Source organism: Salarias fasciatus, chromosome 6 (genome assembly GCF_902148845.1).
Source record: "Salarias fasciatus chromosome 6, fSalaFa1.1, whole genome shotgun sequence".
NCBI classification, from domain to species: Eukaryota; Metazoa; Chordata; class Actinopteri; order Blenniiformes; family Blenniidae; genus Salarias; species Salarias fasciatus.
Window position 1 is genome coordinate 9,946,482 of NC_043750.1, and position 18,928 is coordinate 9,965,409.

The window sequence follows — 18,928 nt, forward strand, 5'->3', positions numbered from 1 at the left end:
TTTGAGTATCATCTGCTGCTGCACCCAACATCGAACACTACACAAACATATCTAAACACATTTACGTGTATATTCCAGCACACACTCGGTAACACACACACACACACACACACACACACACACACACACACACACACACACACACAGACTCTCACACCGCTGCTCAGTGGTAAGTGGTTTTCCTGCTGCTAAGGTAAGTTGAATCATCAGTATTAGTGGATTCACTGGTTTCGCAGGTTTAATATCATTAATCGTCACTGGTCATTGACTGTGGTGTCTTTGTTGAACTCATTGGGTTTTTTCTGTTCTTCAGATGCCGAGAGCCCGGGGTCATCGGCGTGCTCAGGCCGCGAGACGCAGGCTGGCGCAGCCCCAGGACTGGAGTCCTGCACCTGCTGTTCCGGAGTTTGTGGCCCGTGAGTGTCAGAATGTTCTGAGATGTTTAACTGTTGACCTTTGACTCTGTTGTTGTGTTGTGTGGCAACGTTGCCAGATTGAGGAGAAAGAGTTGAAGAGTGATGTTTTTCACCATGAAACTTCTTAAACGTGATGTAGTGACAAACGCTGTCTATTTCCTTTGTCCTAAACAGGGCGTGGCACAGGCTTTCGGCACCGTGTGCGGAGATGGCCAACTTCTGTCCTGACCGGGAAGTCCCGCAAGTTGGTCACTCCTGCCCGGGATCCGGAGAAGAAGGTATGAGTTGTTATTTTTTTTATGCAGACAGCAATTGCTGGAAGGACTCACAGCTGGTGTCTCTAACCTAAAGCAATGTCTCTGTGAATGCAGATGGTGTTCGTCGTTGGAGACTCGCACCTGAGGGCCATGGTGGACGGGTATGTAGCTGTGCCCGAGGGACCTCTGTGCTTCTCCTATCTGTGTGTTCCAGGTGCAGTGGGCTCCCAGCTGAGGACGGAGCTCCTGCATGCTGACCTGCCCTGGACCCCAGATGCTGTGTGTGTGTGCGCCCCCAGCAACGACCTTGTGTCCCGGACTGTGGACAGTGCAGGTCTCGACTTCAGTGCTCTTCTGACCACGGCCTGCAGCTTCTGGCCCAAGGTGGGTTGATTTTCTACTTGTGGTTGTCAGTAGTGATGCAGAAATTAGCTCTTTATGTTGTGAAGCCACGGGGAGGAAGTTTGGGTTTAAAGATGGAGGCTGATGAATGTTCTTTCAGCTAGGACTGGGCGAAATAGCAATAAATGTGATTACAATATTTTTTTTCATATCATTGTATTTCAATTATAATCATGATATGTTATATTGTTTTTAAACCAGTTTTAAAGCATCTGCACTGAAAAATAAAACTATGGAATAGTTTAACATTTTATGAACAAACCAAGTAAATAGCAATGCAATTAAATAATGTAAACTTGGAAAAATACAAGAACAATTTAACTTAACAGTGCAGTAAATGGGGAAAAAAAATCTAGCTGGTGCTAGATTTTATTATCTTGGTAGATAATAAAATCTTGCGATGCACCGTTTTTTTCATTAAAAAGAAGAACTGAACGGTTGTTAAAGTGTGATTGTTTACAGCCGTGAGGATTCAAAACGAAATTCTTTTAAACAGACTAGTGTGGTATTTGTTTACTTGACGGTTTCATAGGCTGTCAGCCATCTTCCTCAGACTGTTGGTCACATGATGTTGCTGTGGCGTGTCTTGTCAGCTGACTTATACAGGTTTTGGCGCTATTTTCCCACTAATGGAAGTGGGAGAATAGTGCAATCTGCAGTTTGACTTCTTTAGTGCAGCATCCCAGGCGTGTGAAAGCACAGTACATCTGGTATGCTGTACTGAAGAAGTCGAACTGCAGATGGCCCAGGCCTGTCTTCACACCAAGAGCGTTGTCTAGTGGTTTCAGGCAGGAAACGGAGGCTCTCGCTGGTTGTGTTGGTGTTGTTGTTGTGAATGCACAGCTGCTGTGAAGAGACTGTTTTTTCTGCAGCTTGTTCTCCATCACTCCATTTGACTTCATGGCTAAATGTGTCTTTGTAGGTGTTCGTGCTGGACTTCCCTCCACGCCTGAACATTGAGCCTGGCCTTCAGGAGCTGCTGCGTCAGGAATACCATCGTGTCGCAGCACGTATGGGTATGTTAAGGTTTTGCTGGTGTGTGTGGTTGTAATGGTTGTCAGTCATCACAAATGGTTTTTCTGAATCTACATTTGATAACTGAAGGTGTGTGTTCTGTTCTCACTCTTCAGGTGTCCCGTACGTGTCTGTGGCAGAGCACTTTCCCCTGCACCGGTTGGAGCTGTGGTGCCCTGACCAGGTAAGCAGAGCATGTTTTGTTGTTCTGTGATGCAGACCACTCTGTGGTCTTTTTAGTTAGATACACTGGTTGACTAAAATGTCTCCTTTGCTCCATTGTCAGGTGCACTTGAGTGACTCGCATGGGATGGAGGTTTTGGTCCAGCTGCTGTGGGAGGCTGCTTTCCAGCAGCTGGTGCCTCCTCCATCCCAGGCACCGGTGCGTCCCCCTGCGCCAAAGCGTGCCAGGGTTGCTCCCAGGCTGGTGGTGACGGGACACGTCCCCGTGCCCCGTCACAGGAACCCCTGGGAGTGGAGTGTGGTTGGACAGGGGGGCAAGGTAAGGTGTTTCTGAGTTCATGTGTTTTTCAAATTTTTTGCCATGTTTTCTCAAGTCCCAAAGCAATTCTAATCAATTGTGTCTGGTGTTGTTTTTCATAGGCTGCACGCCCGGCGGAGGGATCCTCTGCGATCCCTCCCAACCCGGTGTGGTTCCGGGGGCCCATGTTGGACGCCATGGAGAAGGTGTCCCCTTCTTCTGGCTCTGACGGCGGCCCCGCTGTCCCGCCAGCTGGCCAGGTAACTTTCACACTTATTCCATGATGACACTGGTTAACCAAGCAGGAAGACAGTTGTTGAAAAGGAGTTTTTTTTTTTCCTTCTTCTTCAGACCTCCCGTGTGGTGCGTCGGCCAGCAGGTGTTGGCAGGAGGCACAGAGGGGGAAGGCAGAAGGTTGGTAGAATGTTTGTGTCTTTGATGTAGAATTGGTTGTGACATTTAAGCTGGACATTTTGAAATTAAAAAAAGAATGAGTAACTTAACTGAGAGCTGTTGTCCTTTACTTTGCAGGTGTTGGCAACTCCTTCACCTGCTTGTGAGCCCATGTCTGCTTCTTGCCCCAGCCCACCAGTCCCCCAGGTTGGTTCTTGGTTTTATAGACTGCATGGCTTATTTGTAGATGACCTGCTTTATTGGTTCTCAGTTTGAATACGCTGTAAAACTTTCTGCTTCCTTTTTGTGTCAGGTGGAAGCACCAACCCAGGAGGTGGTGGAGGAGGTGTTGCCCCCGACTGCAGGCCCGGTTCCAGCGGCGGTCGGGGAGGAGGTTCCTGCAGTGTGCCCTGCTGTGCCGATGGAGCGACGCCTCATCCCCGAAGCTAAGTGTGCCGTTCTTGAGAGTTCCGGGTCAGGCCAGTCAGGTGTTGGTGTGAGCGCAGCGAGGCCAGCAGCAGTGGTTGATGTCAGGACTGGGATCAGGCTTCTGAAGGCTGTGCAGGGATCCTTCCATCAGGGCAGCTCGAGGTTTATCGATGGTGGGCAGCAGTGCATGGCAATCGCGGGGTTGAGCTTAGCCAGACACACTTTGAACAGTGTGTTCTCGTGGGGGAGGCAGGAGCTTGATGATGCTTTGGTTTTGGGTGATTCTTTGTACAAGTGGGTCATGAGCCGCCCTGGCTTCAAGCCTTGGTCATCTTATCTGTCTGCAACTGACCTGCCAGATCAGATCAAGGTGGATGGTCAGGTGCTGAAATTTACTATTGGCTTCACTGCAACAGGTTGTATGCACATGTCTGAAGGTGATTACACATCTAAAGGTGCCCGCGTTGATAACAGTGTTTTGTACACTCTGCCGGACGGCCTAGAGAAGGTCTTTGTTGAACATGGACACAGTGCGTGTCTGCTTACAATGTGTTCCAACACGTCTGCCATCATCCGCGAAAACGGACGGTTTGCTGTGGTGGACAGCCATCCACGGAGTGGTGTTGGCTTGTTTGACTCCAGAGGCAGCAGCGTGCTTCTGCAGTTTGCAAATGTTCAGGACCTGCAACACTACATCTCTCAGTTGTTTGACAGCCTCAGTTCAGAGTCAGGCGAGCCGTACTTTGAGCTGTGTGGTATTGATATTGGTGGGGGTGCAGGTCCACCCCTGTCTGTTGGTCCTCTGGAGAGTCACGTCGCTGAGATGAGTTCTGCTCCAGCACCAGAGTCCCCTGAGGCAACTGAGAGCAGAACACCGGCTGAGGCTCCTGCAGGCTCTTGTGTGTCTGAGAGTGATGTTGGTGTTGCTGCCAGTCCAGCACTGTCTGACGTTTCTGTAGAGAGTCACGTCACTGTGATGAGTTCTTCTCCACCACCACAGTCCCCTGAGATCACTGAGTCCAGGACTGTGGCTGAGGCTACTGCAGACACTTGTGTGTCTGAGAGTGGTGTTACTGCCAGTCCAGCACTGTGTGAAGTTTCTGTGGAGAGTCACGTCACTGAGATGAGTTCTGCTCCAGCACCGGAGTCCCCTGAGGCGACTGAGAGCAGAACACCGGCTGAGGCTCCTGCAGACAGTTGTGTGTCTGAGAATGGTGCTGGTGTTGCTGCCAGTCCGGCGGTGTCTGGAGTTTCTGTTCAGACTGTTGCCAGTGTTGTGAGCAGTGGTTCAACTGCAGAAACAACTGTTACTGATGGCAGGAGGCGTAGAACTTCTCGTTACACTCGTTTGTTAAAGAAATCAAAGCGCTACGATGCTCCTGAGCTCAACGCTGATGTGGAGTTTGTAGCTGCTGTGAGGACCGAGGAGCTGGTCTTCTGTCCTGTTGATGTTGATGTTTGTCGGACTTTGTGTAGCAGGTTTGATGTCGACTTTGAGCGGGTCAGTGCTTCTGCGTCTAGCCAGGGTGGTTCACTGGGTGTTCCTTGCAGGAAGGAGAAGGTAGTGGCTGATGGGAACTGCTTCTTCAGAGCCATCTCTCAGGCTGTGAGTGGCTCTCAGAAGCACCACCGTAAGATCAGACTGGCTGTCTGTAAACAGCTGGAGAAAGAGGCAGCTCAGTACCAGAGCTTGTTGAGATCTGAGTTCTCCTCTGTCTCCCAGTACATTCAGCAGTCTAGGATGAGGTTTGTGGGTAGTTGGGCAACGGAGGTGGAAATTCAGGTTACAGCTGACTGGTTAGGAGTTGGTGTATGTACATTCACCAATGGACGCTGGTTGAAGTACCGTTGTAGCAGGAATCAGTTGTCGCCGCAGTGTATTTATTTGGAGAATATTGGTGGGATTCATTTTGAGAATGTTGTCTGTGTTTGTGAGCCTGGACTGGAGAGTTGTTATGGGTACTGTAAAGTAAGTGAGGTGACTGGTTACAGCATGAGGTCAAGGATGGTGGAGGCTGTAGTTTTGGACACTAACAGAGCAGGGTGTGAAGGTAATGAAAGTATTATTTCTAGTGCGACTGCAAGTGCTGTTGATGAGGTTAGACAAAGTAACAGTCAGTTTCAGTCAAAGTATCTGACACAGAAAAAATGGAGACAGGAGAAAATGAATATCTTGTATGTGCGTAAACATAGGGAAAATTTCAGGAAGAGATATCATAAAAATTACATCTTTAAAAAGAAGGAAATAGCTCGTAGTATAAAAAAGTATTCTGAAGATTCATTACACAGGCAGAGAGTTAAAACGATGAGCATTTGTAAATATAGAGATGACAGTGAACACAGAGAGAGGATCAAAAAGGATAGTATTATCAAGTACGAAACAGACCCACAGCATCGGCAGAAGGTGAGAGAAAGTAGTATTATCAAGTACAAATCAGACCCGCAGCATAGGCAGAAGGTGAGAGAAAGTAGTATTATCAAGTACAAATCAGACCCGCAGCATAGGCAGAAGATGAGAGAAAGTAGTATTATCAAGTACAAATCAGACCCGCAGCATAGGCAGAAGGTGAGAGAAAGTAGTATTATCAAGTACAAATCAGACCCGCAGCATAGGCAGAAGATGAGAGAAAGTAGTGTGATAAAATACAGAACAGACCCGCAGCATAGGCAGAACACTAAATCCATTAGCAGAAAAAAGTACAGTGGCAGTCTTGAACACAGGCAGCAAGTAATTGCTCGTGTACAGTTGAGTAGGAAGCAGATAAAGGACAAATCTCAGGATTTTGGGTTTGTTATGGATCAGTTTGTAGAGAAGGTCAGAGATGGTCCAGATTTTGTTTGTTGCGTTTGCCATCGGTTGTTGTTCAGGCATCAGGTGCTGAGTTGTCAGAGGGAAGCTTATAGTTCCAGGTCAGAATCGGCTCGTGTAGCGGACAGGTGCATCAGTGACGATTATTTGCATTGTTGTAGTGAGGAGTGTGCTGAGCCCTGTCAGCTGGTTCCTTCCAGAGGACACCTTTGGATTTGCTACACCTGCCATTCTAAGATCAGTAAAGGTGAGATTCCAGCTGAGTGCTGGATCAATGACCTGCAGCTTGATCCCATTCCACCTGAACTGGGATGCTTGCATAGTTTAGAGCAGCACCTGATCGCGTTGCATATTCCGTTCATGAAGATGTTGGCACTGCCTAAAGGAGGGCAGAATGGAGTACATGGACCAGTCACATGTGTTCCAGCCAACATTGTTCAGACCACCAACGTGTTGCCACGGTCAAGTATGGAAGGTTCTCTGTTACAGGTCAAGCTGAAGAGGAAGTTGACCTACAAGGGACACTATGAATACCAGTTTGTGGATACTCTACGTGTCAGGCAGGCGCTAGACTATTTAAAGAGAACTAATGTTTATTATAAAGACATTGAGTTCAATGAGGACTGGGTCAATGAGTTTAACAGGCAGGAAGATGAGGAACAGGAAGAGGATGAGTCGGGCAGTGAGGATGAGGCAGTGAAGGACAAGGTTGATGATCAGGTTGTTGTAGAGGGCGAGGCTGCTCATCAGGAACATGGTGAGGTTCAGAAAAGGCCTGTAGTTGTTGATGTTGTTGAGGAGGAATCAGCAGACATAATTCAAGATGAAATGTTACATGACAGACAGCAACACTGCATGTTTCAGGACACTTGTCTTATGCCTGTTGATATTGGTCAGGAAGCTCTAGACCAGTATTTTGAGGACATAGTCAATGTAGCGCCTGCAGAGGGGAACAGTCCAGTCCGGATGCTTTCTGATAATTCAAACGAAGCTAAGTGTTTCCCCGTGTTGTTTCCTTTAGGACAGAAGACTTTCCATCATGAGCGGAATCATGCTTTGACATTGTCACGTTATTTTAATAACCGGATCATGCACGCCGATGGCCGTTTTTCGCAGAATGTTGAATATATCTTTTTTGCTCAGTTCATGTCTGAGATGGACAGGGTGGTGTCCAGTGTTTCTGTTGCATTGCGTAAGGGAAAAGGTGATCAGGGCTCTGCACAGATTAGCCAGAGTATGTTGCAGGACGAGGAGTCTCTGAAGCAGCTGCTACAGTTTGACGAGGGTTTCCGATTCCTGAAGCCTATTAGAGGGACTCCTGCGTTCTGGCAGTCTGTGCAGAAGGACATCTTTGCCTGTGTCCGTCAGTTAGGCATCCCGACGTGGTTCTGTTCGTTCTCGTCTGCAGATCTGCGCTGGCAGAACCTTCTGACCAGCATCCTGAAACAGGAAGGCAGAGTGCAGACGGTGGAGGATTTGGAGTGGGCAGACAGGTGTGAGTTGTTGCGGCGTAATCCGGTGACTGCGGCCAGGATGTTTGATTACAGGTGGCATTGTTTTCTGAAAGAGGTTCTCATGTCTCCTTCTGAGCCAATTGGCAGAATCATCGATCACTTCTACCGTGTTGAGTTTCAGCAGCGCGGTTCTCCTCATGTTCACTGCTTGTTCTGGATCGAGGGCGCTCCTAAAATTGACCAGAACACAGATGAGGAGGTGGTCGAGTTTATTGATCAGTATGTGACGTGTGAGCTGCCCTCAGACGACGACACATTATTGGACATTGTGTCGTCAGTTCAAACACATTCCAAACGACACTCAAAGTCTTGTCGGAAGAACAAGACGACGTGTCGTTTCCATTTCCCAAAACCTGCTTCTACGCGTACATTCCTTTGTAAGACGAAGGAATGTCGCTGTGACAAACAGAAGCTGAAGGAGGCCCAGAAGAATCCTGATTCAGAAAACAAGCTGGTCTGTAAGTGCTTTGAGAAGGATAACCCGATGAAGAAGGAGGTTGCAAAGGAGATTTTGGCGTCTGTGAGCAAAGCTATCAGGGAGGAGGAGCCGTTTGATAGTGTAGAGGAGTTGTTTGCCAGTCGACACATCAACCAGGATATCTTTGAAACGGCCTACAGGAGGTTAGAGAAGAAGACCAAGGTTGTGTATAGGAGAGGGTTGAAGGAGGTGTGGGTAAACCAGTATAGCAAGAAGTTGCTGAAGTGCTGGAACGCTAACATGGACCTTAGCTTTGTCACCGACGCCTACGCTGTAATTGTTTACATCATTTCGTATATTACGAAAGCAGAGAGAGAAATTGGCCTACTATTGAACAACGCCCAAAAAGAAGCATCCAAAGAAGGAAACCTCTCTGCTCGAGAAGCCCTGAAGAAGCTGGGCAGTGTATATTTACACAACAGGGACGTTTGTGCCCAGGAGGCGGTGTATAGGCTAACCAACATGCACCTGAAGGAGTGTTCCAGGAAGGTGGTGTTTGTTCCAACAGGGGACAACATCGTGAGGATGAGTTTACCCCTCCATGTCCTGAAGGAGAGGGCGTCATCACATGATCTGAGCTCAGATGACATGTGGATGACCAGCATAGTGGACAGGTACAGGAACAGGCCTGATGGTGGTGTGTTTGACAACATGTGTATTGCCACGTTTGCCTCGGAGTATCGTGTTCTCACCAGGAATGAAATTTCACCAAACAGAATCGAGTTGAAGAACAAACTGGGCTTCATCTTGAGGAGAACACGGTCTCAGTTTGCAGTTGTCCGCTACATGCGCTTCAATTTGGACAAACAACGAGAGGCTTATTTTCAGGGTGTGCTTCAGTTGTTCCTTCCTTATAGAAGTGACTCAGAGCTGAAGCCCGAGGGCTTCCAGCTCTTTGAACAGTTCTATAACGACGGTGAGGTGACGTTTGGCGACGGCTCCGTTCATAAAGTCAAGGTGGTGGTGGATGAGAACAGGGCCCAGTTTGAGATCGATCCTGAGAACCTGGAGCGTGCTGAGGAGATCGCTCACCATGTCCACGGCCTTGAGGAAGACGCTTGGGGGGACCTGTGTCCTGAACAGGAACTGGAACGCGACGAGTGTGGTGAAGAGTTGAGAGAGCAACAGGCAACAGAGATAGCAGATGAGCAGTTGGTGGAGGGTCTGGAGAACGTTCCAGATCTGCAGGAACGTGGCCGACAGGTGGCCCAGTTAGAGAGAAACAGGCTGGTGTTGTCTCGTGCTGAGGGCTTAGCTCTAGTTAGGTCTCTGAATGAGACACAGCAGGCTGTTTTCTACCAGGTGAGGCAGTGGTGTCTTCAGAAGGTGAGGGGTGAAAACCCACCGCCTCTGCATGTCTTTCTGACTGGGGGGGCGGGGTCGGGGAAAACGCATTTAATTAGGGCCATCCAGTACGAGGCAGGGAGGCTGCTGTCAACACTTTGTGATCAACCAGACGAGATCTGTGTTTTGTTAACAGCTCCAACAGGAATAGCTGCGTACAATTTAAACGCAGCAACAATTCACCACACATTGAGCATCGGCAAACAGTGTAGTTTACCTTACATCCCTCTGGGTGAAGATAAACTAAACTCTCTGCGAGCTAAATTCTGTCACCTCCAAATTCTAGTGATTGATGAGATCAGTATGGTGGATCACCTTCTGTTGGCGTATGTCCATGGCCGCTTGAGGCAGATCAAGCAGACTGGAGACTTTTCCCCGTTCGGTAACGTCAGTGTGATTGCTGTGGGAGACTTTTATCAGTTGCCTCCTGTTAAAGGGAAGCCTCTGTACAGCAGTCAGGTGGGTGTGGACCTGTGGTGCCACTTCAGTGTGGTGCAGCTGACCACAGTGGTGAGGCAGAAGGACAGCGTGTTTGCCGAGTTGCTCAACAGGTTGAGAGTGCGTTCCAGAGACACCCCCATGTTAGAGAGTGACGTCCACATCCTGAAGAGCTGTGAGACGGGCGAGGAGAGCTCAGCCTTGCACATTTTCCCCACCAACCGTAAAGTGAATGAGCACAACTTGAAGCAGCTGTGTCGGACGTGTCCCGATCCTGTGACCATTGAAGCTCAGGACTTCATGAACAACAGGAGCACGGGGAAGCTGGAGTTGATGGCGGGGCATCACAGTGCGGCGTTGGACACATCATTAGAGGAGACTCTGAGTCTGGGTCCGGATGCCCGTGTGATGCTGTGTAAGAACGTGGACGTGGAAGATGGTCTGGTCAACGGAGCATGTGGCACAGTCACTCATATCCAGTTGAGACAGGGTGACAGCTTTCCTCAGGCAGTTTATGTCAAATTTGACGATGAGAAAATTGGCTCCCAGAGGAGGAAGAAGCGCTCACATGCTGCAGTGACCTGCCGGCTCTCTACTGCCATCGATCCGGTGGAGGAGAAGGCCACCAAGCGTGGAGGTTTGCGTCGTCAGTTCCCTCTGAAGTTGGCCTGGGCGTGTACCGTCCATAAGGTGCAGGGCCTGACGGTGGACCGGGCCGTGGTGTGTTTGGAGAAGGTGTTTGCACCTGGCCAGGCCTACGTAGCTCTGAGTCGTGTGAGGGATTTGTCTGGACTGATCATCATGAACTTCAAAGAGAAGTCCATTTACTGCAAGGACACCATCAAGGAGGCCTTGGACAGGATGCCTCCATTTTTGATTGAGCAGCCACGACCTTCATTAGACACGCCCACTCTGTCGGTGTATCTAATGAACGTTCAAAACTTAAGTCGCCACCTGGTGGATTTGGTGTCCTGCACACAGCATTTGCAGCCTACCTGCATTGCTGTCACAGAGACGTGGCTCACTACACATTCCTCACTGGACGGCGTCCAGATTGACGGCTACTCTTTCCACAGCCGCCCTCGTGCTCTGTGTTACAGCAGCAGTCAGCCCAAACTGTTAGAGCTGCAGGCTTTAGAACATGGTGGAGTTGGTTTGTACACGCTAGCAGATTCGGACTGTGACATCCTGCAGGCACCCGATTTGGATCTGGAGTGTTTGGTGTGCCTGTGGAACAAATTCAACATAGTGATGGCAGTAATTTATCGTCCACCACGTTACCCAAATTCCCTCTTCAAGCAGAACCTGCAGCGGTTGCTGCGTTGGCTTAATCCAATCAGTGACACCATTGTAGTCATGGGAGATTTTAATGAGAACATTTTAACAGGGTCATCAATTTGCAAATTAATGGGAAGCAAAGGATTTGATCAGCTGGTGACACAAGCGAGCACAGAGAAGGGGACTCTGATTGATCACGTTTATGTGAGAAGCAGACAGTTTGCTGTGGAATGCGCAGTGATGCCCACGTACTTCAGTGATCATGAAGGAATTCTGTGTAGTTTCAGAGCTGGAGGTGACCAGGGGCAGCTGGAGGAGCTGGACAGGTGGTTTGAGGTGGATGATGTGGAGTTTGAGGATATTGAGGGGATGTTTGAGGACGACTTGGACTGATTGAGTCAAACTGAGCTACGTGGCAGTGGGCCGAACAAAGTGTTGCTGTTTGTTGTTTTTGATCAGCTGGTTGATAGAGGGAACTGAGTCGTTGTGCGGTGGGTGGGTGGGAGGGTTTTCCGTTAAAATACTTTGTCTGCCACTCCAAATCCTGTTATGTATTATGTGTATTTATTGAAAGTTTTAAACAAGTTTGTTATGACATGATATGAAATGAGTTATTGTGTATGAATTACAAGATGGTCTTGTAGATATTTTGATATTTAACTTATTGACAAGTTACAGGTTGAACCTGTGGAGAATGTAGTTTGATCAATGAAATCATGTATTTATTAATGTCAGTGGAATCATGGCTCTGTACTGCCTGAGTTTTTTGGTGTCTCTCTGTGGTTCTGTTTGTGTTGTTCCAGGTGTGGCTCTGTGGTCCTGGACCTGGTCTTTGTGGTTGTAGGTGTAACTTTGGTTCCAAGTGTGGTTCTGGACTTGACTCTGTGTTGTACTTTGTGCTGTGTGGTTCCAGATGTGTCTCCAGCTGCAGGTTCCCTGGTTCCAGATGTCAATCTCTGTTTACCAGTCCTGGCTGTGCTCTGTGATCCACTTTGTCTTCATTTCTTCCTGATGTGTTGATTGAGTTCATCAGTCTTCACTGAGGTTTAATATGTAAAATGTCATTGAACTCCATTCTTTTAAAGGTTTTACAGTCGGTCACTGATGATACATTTATTTTCATCTCCAACATGTTCTGAATGAACACATCAGGAAGAGTGTCAGTAGAACAGCTGAACTGTAAATACGTTATTGGAGACAATGTTCTTTTAACTGGCCTGAAATGTAGATAGTTCGACTCTAGATCAGTGTTTATGATGTTTGTACAAATGTTGCTGTGTTCTTTCTGTCTCTCTGTCTTCCCCCCCCCCCCCCCCCCCCCAGTAGAGTAAAGCCTGAACAGGTGACAGAGTCTGGACAAGACTTGTTATCCTAGAACTCTACTACCTTCACCCCCCCCCCCCCCCCCCCCCCCCCCCGTCCGTCTGCCCGACAGTCATGCCAGTTTAAAAGAAAACGCCAATGATGATCACTGGTGCTCTGAGCTCTCTGTTGATGGAGTATCTGGGATAGCGATAATGGAGTGACAAAGAAATGTGAATCTGAGGTGTTTTCATCAAATTTTAAACATTGGTCATCTCTGAGCAGCCAAGCAGACTCTCTCCTCTGTTACTCTCCTCTTGCGTGTCTCTAATCTGTGTCATTGAATCTCCTGAATGGAGAATCAGTGAAGGTGTTTACTACAGGAGTCTGTTTGCTTTGTTCTCTCCAGGTCAATCTTCTGGTTGAAGATGCTGCTGTGTTCAGCTGATGACACTGTGGAGGGCACACTACCACTTTGATGCTCCTGGTGGATGTTATTTCCTGGACATGGGCGCTGTGGAGGACACACCACTACTTTGATGTTGCCAGAGAGCATTATTTCCTGGCCATGGATTGTATAAAGTTTTAATAAACTGACATTTTCAGAACAAGATTTTTTAGATGTGTGGGTGATTATTTTCTGACTGTAAATACATTTGATAACTGATTACCTCTTAATAATTTTCAAGTGAACTTTCAATTTATAATGAAGTTAATTAATTTCATCTAAATCACAATTTGTGTTACTTTTTTGATGAGTCACTGACGAGCTAACCTGTGATGATCAAAGTGTTGAGTGTTGACTGTAAAATGTTGTCTGTCTATAAATCAATGAGTTTCCTCTGGAGCTCAGGTCAGCTTACAGTTCTGCTACTTCACTGAGAAAAGTTTGAGTTAACCATTCTCCAGAGATACTCTTCCTTTCTGTACTTGTTCCTGACAAAGACAGATGTTTCCCTGTATTCACAGCTGGACCGGAATGTTGCTGTTCTCTGATGTTCAAGATGTTCATTTAGTCTAACTGGGGAATAAAACATTTTGAATGTGTTTAAGATCATTTCAAAGTGATCTGAGTTGAATGAGGTTGTGTTGTGAAACTGTAGTGTGGATCATGACCAGTGTGACCTACTGAAAGACTGATTTCAAGTGTCTGGTGTGTGTGAAGAGAGATTTCTGCAGGGTGAGACATCTACCAGTATTTACATAATCATAGTAACCTTCAAGTGTTGCTTCTGCAATGACTTGATGTGAACATTGTGAACTAAGCCACAGCTGGTCAGTTGAATTCAAAATGAGTCTCCACATTTTCAAGTGTAATGAAAGAGAAAGGCAGCTTTAATTTAGAATGTGAAAGCATGTGTCTTGTTCACTGTGAGGTGTTCAGTCAGGTGAAGGGAAAATTTTTCCAGTTGAAGATTTCTGCAGATTTAGTGAAAAGACCGTTCAATCCTTTTGCAAAAATGTAACATTGATTTTGAAGGGGTGTGAGGCTCTTAATTTGAGAGTCATTTCATTTAGCAAAAGTCAAAGTCTCCCTATGCACAAGCACATCAGGCAGTGCCTATCTCCGTTTCTTACCCCCAGGTCACACAGCCACTGTGAGTAGTGAAAGCTGCAGTGGGGGGGTTAGACCTCCGGTAAACTCTTTGTGACCCCATTATCTGTTGTGAACGGGCTTTTATTTTGAAGGACTTTTGACCTTATCGTTTTAGAAACAAAGTACATGCTTCCACTAACACTGTGTACCCCGAAATTATGAAGCTGCTTTTTTAAAATTGTCATTTTTTGCAAAAATGTGACTTTTAGTTTGAAGGGATCTGAGGCTTTTATTTTGATAGTCATGTGTGCTCCACCAATATATCAATTTGAGTGTCAGAATAGTGTCATTCCATACCATTGTCTGTCTGTGCATCAATCTATCCATGCATTCATCCATCCATCCATCACCCATACACCTATTAAAGAGTGATTTCAGGTGTATGGTGTGTATCAGGTGATATTTCTGCAGGGTGACAGCTGTTTGGACCATTCCCAATGTGTTTCAAGTGTTGCTTCCTCAGTGGCTTGCTGCTGCAGGGGCACTGCTGCTTCAGTCATGTGTGATTTGTGGTCACGGTGCGCCATCTACTGTGGAAAGCAGGTACAACATGCAGAATGTTTTACAGCAGGTCCCAGATCGGTCGGGCCAGCTGCTATGCCCATATATGGCTTAAGTAGGTCAAGAGGTTAGATTTAGGTATGGGTATGTCTCTGGGTAAATTGTAGAGCTCGATGAGACGAATTCATCCATGTTAATTTTATTTCTCTGCGACATTCGTGCGGGTTGCACTGTCCACTGTAGTGTTTGAAGTGCGTTTTCAGTCTTCAAACTTTAAGGGTTAACAGCATCCACACCGTGAGACTTTTGAAAAAGTTTTGAACATCGTCGGAAGAGAAACTTGTCCTCTATTATTTGGCGCCACTCTGACGTCTCTACGACAAGCTGTATCGGAGGAGATAATTTTTAAATGAAGAGTGATTTTTACTTTGAAAGGCGAAATAGCGGACTTCCTGTTGGATTTAGGTGAATGGTGTCAATGGGAGATTTTTAGATCTCATCGACACGAACGCGTGAACAATTGGTTTGATCTCTCTATGACATTCCTGTGGGCCGTAGCGACCATTTCTTGAAAAATGGTACTTTTATTTTGAAGGGCTGATAAAATCCACACCGTGTGACTTTTGAAAAAGTTGTTCACATCTTTTGTAGAGAAACTTCTCCTCTATCAGGCCGTGCTACTCTGACGTCTCTATAACAAACGGTCTCAGGAGGTATAATGTTTTCATAAGAAGTGTTTTTTACTTTGAAAGGGAAATAGCGGACTTCCTGTAGGATTTAGGTAATGCATGTCAATGGATGATTTTTAGATCTTGATAAGACAAACATATGAGCAATTGGTTTGATCTCTCTACGACATTCCTACGGGCAGTAGAGACCGCTTTATTGAAAATGTGACTTTTATTTTGAAAGGGAAATAACGGACTTCCTGTTGGATTTTGGTTTTCGGTGTCAATTGGTCATTTTTAGATCTCTGTGAGACTAACGCATGACCATTGGTTTTATATCTCTCCGGCTTTTCTTTGGGCCGTAGCGACCATTGTAGTGTTTCAAGTGGATTTTAAGACTTTTAGCTTTAAGGGTTAACAGCATCCACACCATGAGACTTTTGAAAAAGTTTTTAACAATATCGGAAGAGAAACTTGTCCTCTATTATTTCACGCCACTCTGACGTCTCTACGACAAACGGTCTCGGAGGAGATAATTTTTAAATGAGGAGTGATTTTTTACTTTGAAAGGAAAATAGCGGACTTCCTGTTGGATTTAGGTCTTTTTTGTCAATGAGAGATTTGTAGACCTCGACGAGACGAATGTGTGAATAATTGGTTTGATCTCTCTACAACATTCCTATTGGCCATAGCGACCCTTTTTTCAAAAATGTGAGTTTTATTTTGAAGGGCTAATAAAATGTAAACCGTGTGACTATTGAAAAAGTTGTTTACACCTCTTGTAGAGACACTTCTCCTCTATCAGAGCGCACTACTCTGACATCTCTACAATAAATGGTGTTGTAAAAAAGCTGCGTGAAGCTTTTACTTTGAAAGGTAATTAGCGGACTTCCTGTTGGATTTAGGTCAAGGGTGTCAATGGATGATTTTTAGATCTTAATGAGTTGAACATGTCAGCAATTGGTTTTATCTCTCTACGATATTCCTACTTGACAGGGGTGCAGGATTTACTGTGTCTCGGTTGTGCTAGTCGAAGGTGCTACTTTGTAGGTGGCGCTAGAGAGCTGATGGGGTTAATTTTTTTATTTTATAAAATTTTTCGCGTGTCTGCATGTGCCTGCCAAATTTGGTGAGTTTTCGTGCATGTTCAGGGGGTCAAATTTGCCGTCAAACATGCGGGATGTATAATAATAATAATAATAATAAATAATAATAAGAAACGAACGAAGAACAATAGAGGCCTTGCCCTCAGGCAAGGTGGCCTCAGTTGAGGCCACCTCGCCCTCGGGCTCGGTCCCTAATTAAAGCCGCAAGCGGCATTGGACGGGACCTCGCCCTCTGGCAAGGTGGCCCGACTGAGGTCGTCCTCGTACCTTGATGACCGAAGTCCAAGTCACTGGGAACCTTGCTCCTCCATAGACTTCCAGCACCCTCTCACCCACAACATGGAGTTGTTAGCATCCCCCATCCACTGACGTGGAGCTTTTAGCATCTCTCATCCGCTAACATGGAGTTGTTAGCATGTCCCACCCACTAACATGTAGCTGTTAGCATCTCCCATCCGCTATCATGTAGCTGTTAGCATATGTCATCCGCTAGCATGTAGCTGTTAGCATCTCCCGTCCGCTCACATGTAGCTGTTAGCATCTCCCATCCGCTAACATGTAGCTGTTAGCATCTCCCATCCGCTAACAGGTAGCTGTTAGCATCTCTCATCCACTGACATGGAGCTGTTAGCATGTCCCACCCACTAACATGTAGCTGTTAGCATCTCGTATCTCTCACCCGCTAACATGTAGCTGTTAGCATCTCTCACCCGCTAACATGTAGCTGTTAGCGTCTTCCATCCGCTAACATGTAGCTGTTAGCATCTCTCATCCGCTAGCATGTAGCTGTTAGCATCTCTCACCCGCTAGCATATAGCTGTTAGCATCTCGTATCTCTCACCCGCTAGCATGTAGCTGTTAGCATCTCTCACCCGCTAGCATGTAGCTGTTAGCATCTTCCATCCGCTAACATGTAGCTGTTAGCATCTCGCATCCGCTAACATGTAGCTGTTAGCATCTCTCATCCGCTAACATGTAGCTGTTAGCATCTCGTATCTCCCACCCACTAACATGTAGCTGTTAGCATCTGTCACCCGCTAACATGTAGCTGTTAGCATCTCCCATCCGCTAGCATGTAGCTGTTAGCATCTCCCATCCGCTAACATGTAGCTGTTAGCATCTCCCATCCGCTAGCATATAGCTGTTAGCATCTCGTATCTCTCACCCGCTAGCATGTAGCTGTCAGCATCTCTCATCCACTGACATGTAGCTGTCAGCATCTCCCATCCGCTAACATGTAGCTGTCAGCATCTCCCATCCGCTAACATGTAGCTGTTAGCATCTGTCATCTGATTCAGCAGGGGCCACGGCAATGGATTGCAGTGCGGGAAGCTCCATTGCCGTGGCCCCCGCTGAATCGGTTGGATTTAAATAACTTCTGAAGGAATCCAAGATGCACCATGTTTGTCTGAGTGAGTATATGAGCAGGCACACACCTATAAATAAGGTCCAGGTATCAAAAAAACCGGAGTTGCCCTTTAACACTGTTGAATTTGAAATTATCCCTGTGCTTTGTTAAAAATGTCATATTTTGCAAAAATATGGGGTGTGAGGCTCTTATTTTGATAGTCATGTCTGCTCCACTATGTCAAACACCAATATATCCATGTGAGTGTGATTCCATACATTCATTTGCCTGTTTGAGCAGCAATCCATCACTCGTGTGATTTATGGTCACGGAGCGCCATCTACTGTGGAAAGCAGGGACAACATGCAGAATGTTTTACAGCAGCTCTCAGATCAGCCCTGAGGCTCAATGCCCATATATGGCTTAAGTAGGTCACATGATGTTAGAGTGTGACTCGGCAGACACACAGTTTCTCTTTGGTAAAAACAGCTGGTTATAGGCATTCCCGTTGCCCAAAATGAAAAAAACACCCTCAAGTTTGATAGGCATTTTAGTTGTCTTTACAAATGTCAAGTTTTCAGAGCATTCAGACTTATAATTTTGACCATGGAAGCCTTAATTGGTGAAGAAGGAGAGAGTTTTTGAGCAAAAATGTACAATAGAAGTGTGAATGATGGACTTCCTGTTTGATTTAGGTCATGGGTACGAGTGAGTAAGTTGTAGATCTCGATGAGACGAACGCGTGCATATGTTTCTTTTCTCTGTACGACACTGTGAAGGGTGAAACAGTCCATATTAGTGGTTTTTGAGTGAAAAGTGTTTTGAGGCACATTTGATTTGACAGGAAATAACGGACTTCCTGTTGGATTTAGGTATAGGTATGTCTCTTGGTAAATTGTAGAGCTCGATGAGACGAACTCATCCATGTTGATTTTATTTCTGTGCGACATTCGTGCGGGTCGCACTGTCCATTGTAGTGTTGCAAGTGCGTTTTCAGACTTCAAACTTTAAGGGTTAATAAAATCCACACCCTGAGACTTTTGAAAAAGTTTTTAACAACTTTGTGAGAGACACTTGTCCTCTTTTATTTGGCACCACACTGACGTCTCCACGACAAGCGGTCTCGGAGCAGATAATTTTTAAAGGAGGAGTC

At 46.4% G+C, this 18,928-nt stretch overlaps 1 protein-coding gene across 1 annotated transcript; it reads left to right on the forward strand.

Annotated features, from left to right (window-relative positions):
* Nucleotides 1-313: 313 nt before the first annotated feature.
* Nucleotides 314-11,646, forward strand: LOC115389510 (uncharacterized). Its single transcript, XM_030092908.1, has 12 exons — nt 314-416; nt 591-694; nt 788-1,057; nt 1,998-2,091; nt 2,206-2,273; nt 2,376-2,591; nt 2,693-2,830; nt 2,922-2,984; nt 3,102-3,170; nt 3,277-5,435; nt 5,718-6,897; nt 7,000-11,646. The coding sequence occupies exons 1-12, from the start codon at nt 314-316 to the stop codon at nt 11,644-11,646; spliced, it is 9,111 nt and encodes a 3,036-aa protein (XP_029948768.1).
* The last annotated feature ends 7,282 nt before the right edge of the window (nt 11,647-18,928 follow it).

Excerpts from the sequence above, each read along its gene's own strand:
- LOC115389510 (XM_030092908.1), top strand. The coding sequence starts at position 314 with ATGCCGAGAGCCCGGGGTCATCGGCGTGCTCAGGCCGCGAGACGCAGG. Across the intron at positions 695-787 it reads CCCGGGATCCGGAGAAGAAG|ATGGTGTTCGTCGTTGGAGA; the intron begins GTATGAGTTGTT and ends CTGTGAATGCAG. Across the intron at positions 2,831-2,921 it reads CTGTCCCGCCAGCTGGCCAG|ACCTCCCGTGTGGTGCGTCG; the intron begins GTAACTTTCACA and ends CTTCTTCTTCAG.